Genomic DNA, 2,500 nt, shown 5'->3' with positions numbered 1-2,500 from the left:
ATTCATATGATATTTTACATTTTCAAAAATGAAAATATTAACATATGTAAAATGTGAAATATATAAATATATATATATATATTTATTATATGCTTAAGAAATACATAAAAAAAAAATTATAAATTATAAATGATAAATAATTAATAATATATAAAAATTTAAAACTATATAAAAAGTATTAACACAAATGTAGTTATATATATTTTATATATTTATTTTGTATCCTTTAGAGATAAAGAATTTATGTAATCTTTAGCTTCTTTTATATTTTTATTAACTTGTTCGGTATTCCATGTTAATTCATTTTTAAGCAATTGTGCTATGTTATTAATAACTTTATTCGAAACTTGCGAATCAATAAAACCTAATCTGAATCTTCTTCCAATAATGTCTGATATGGTATTAGCAAATTCATACCTGGTTGCATAAATAATTTCTGCTTCTATATATGGTTTGGTAGAATCTATTTTATTGAACATATTTAATTCTTTGGCTAGTTCACATACATTTTCGGATAAATAGCCATAATTCGAAACTAAATGATTAGCTGTTTGATAATCTATTTGTGGATATTTATTAACAAGTGTTTTACTTAATTTACTACAACCAAAAGTTAAATCTTCTTCATTAAAAACACCATATTTATCATGACTACCTATAAGTTTTAAAAATTTAGTTCTACAATTATATTTAGTTTTTAGTTCATTTGGATATTTAGATAAAATATAATCTAAAGTGTCTTGTGCCATTTTTCTATATATGGTCCATTTCCCTCCTAATATACTGATAAGACCATTATCATCATCTATAATTTCATGACTTCTTGATATTTCATGCGTATCTATATTATTATTTTGTGTATCATCAGAATTATCACCATCACCATCATTAATATTATTATTATTACTACCATTGGTGTTATTAGTTTTATTTTTTTTTGAAGAGAATTTACTCTTTTTATTATTATTTGTTGAAATTAAAGGTCTAAAACCACACCATGCAGCTGTGATATCATTTTTAATTTCTTCAGCACTTACATGAATATATTTAGATAATTCATTTGTCAAGAATTCAATATCTTTATCTTGTATCTTAGGATCATCTTGCATTATTCTTCTTTCATCTGTAGTACCTACTAAAGTATTATTTTCCCAGGGTAGTAAAAAAAGTACCCTATCATCGCTAGTTTTAGGTATTATCATTCCATTATTTTTTGTAGAATACCATTTAGGTAATATAAAATGGCAACCAACTGAGACTTGTATCATTGGTTTTCTATTTTCATCTGCTAGTTTACGTATTATATCACCATATGGACCAGTAGCATTAATAATAACCTTAGAAAATATTTCAATTTCTTTATCATTAATTTTATCTAAAGCACGTACACCAACAAGTTTATTATTTTCATCTCTTATAAAATTTATAACTTCCATATGATTACAAACGGTAGCTCCTATTTGACCAGGTACATAATCATCAATAGCACTTGTCAATATTAAATTTAAATTCATTCTACTATCATCATGTTGTCCATCAAAATAAATTAATGATCCTTTTAATTTATCTTTTCTTAATAAAGGGAAATTATCAATAGTATTTGATTTTCTTATATATAACGAATTAGGTACACCTTTATCAAAATAACAAACCAGATCAGCTAATAAATCATATATCTTAATATTATATGCAAAATAAGGTACTTGCCAATATTTATATATAGGCATTAATATAGATACTGGTCTAGATAAATATGGTGCTATTTTCATTGTATGCGCTCTTTCTCCTAATGCTTCCCATACAAAATATAATTCGCTAAAATCGAAATTATTTACTGCATTTTCTAAATATCTTATACCCCCATGTAATAATTTTGTAGACTTAGAAGATGTACCACTAGAAAAATCATTTTTTTCTACTAATGCACATTTTAATCCTCTTGTAGCTGCATCTAAAGCCAAACCAGCACCTGTAGCTCCTCCTCCTATTATTAATAAATCATATTGATTTTCTTGTAACTTTTTAATCATTTCATTTCTTTTTATACAAGGAGTATATTTATATGTCACATCTTTATCTATCATATTCTTTTGAAAATTTACTTTTAAAAAATAAAATCCTCCAAAGGACAAAACACCCAACGTCCCACTACAAACAGCAAGTTTTTTTATCATCTTAAAAATGAAATGAAATAATAAATAAATAAAAAATATATATCACATATATATATATATATATATATATATATATATATGTGTCTGTGCTTTTATTTAAAGGTATGTATTAGGTATACACCCAAATACAAATACGTGCATGTGAAAAGGAATACACATACACTCACCAAAAAAAATAAAATAAATATATATATATATATATATATATATATATATATATGTATATATTTATATATTTATATTTATTTTATGTTCTTCTATGGAATTAAAAAGAAATATATAATTTCATCGAATATCATTGCTCATGATATTATTTGATGTTACTA

At 23.6% G+C, this 2,500-nt stretch overlaps 1 protein-coding gene across 1 annotated transcript; it reads right to left on the bottom strand.

Annotated features, from left to right (window-relative positions):
* Positions 1-212: 212 nt before the first annotated feature.
* On the bottom strand, positions 213-2,174 carry PADL01_0305200 (FAD-dependent glycerol-3-phosphate dehydrogenase, putative; the record flags this gene model as incomplete). The annotated part of the gene is made up of 1 exon (XM_028683414.1): positions 213-2,174. One exon carries the CDS (start codon positions 2,172-2,174, stop codon positions 213-215), a length of 1,962 nt encoding a protein of 653 aa, XP_028536472.1.
* Between the last annotated feature and the right edge of the window lie 326 nt (positions 2,175-2,500).

The sequence above is a fragment of the Plasmodium sp. gorilla clade G2 genome (genome assembly GCF_900097015.1).
Source record: "Plasmodium sp. gorilla clade G2 genome assembly, chromosome: 3".
Classification (NCBI taxonomy): Eukaryota; Apicomplexa; class Aconoidasida; order Haemosporida; family Plasmodiidae; genus Plasmodium; species Plasmodium adleri (nom. inval.).
The sequence above is the reverse complement of the archived record's forward strand: the minus strand, read 5'-3'. Positions and strand labels throughout refer to the sequence as shown.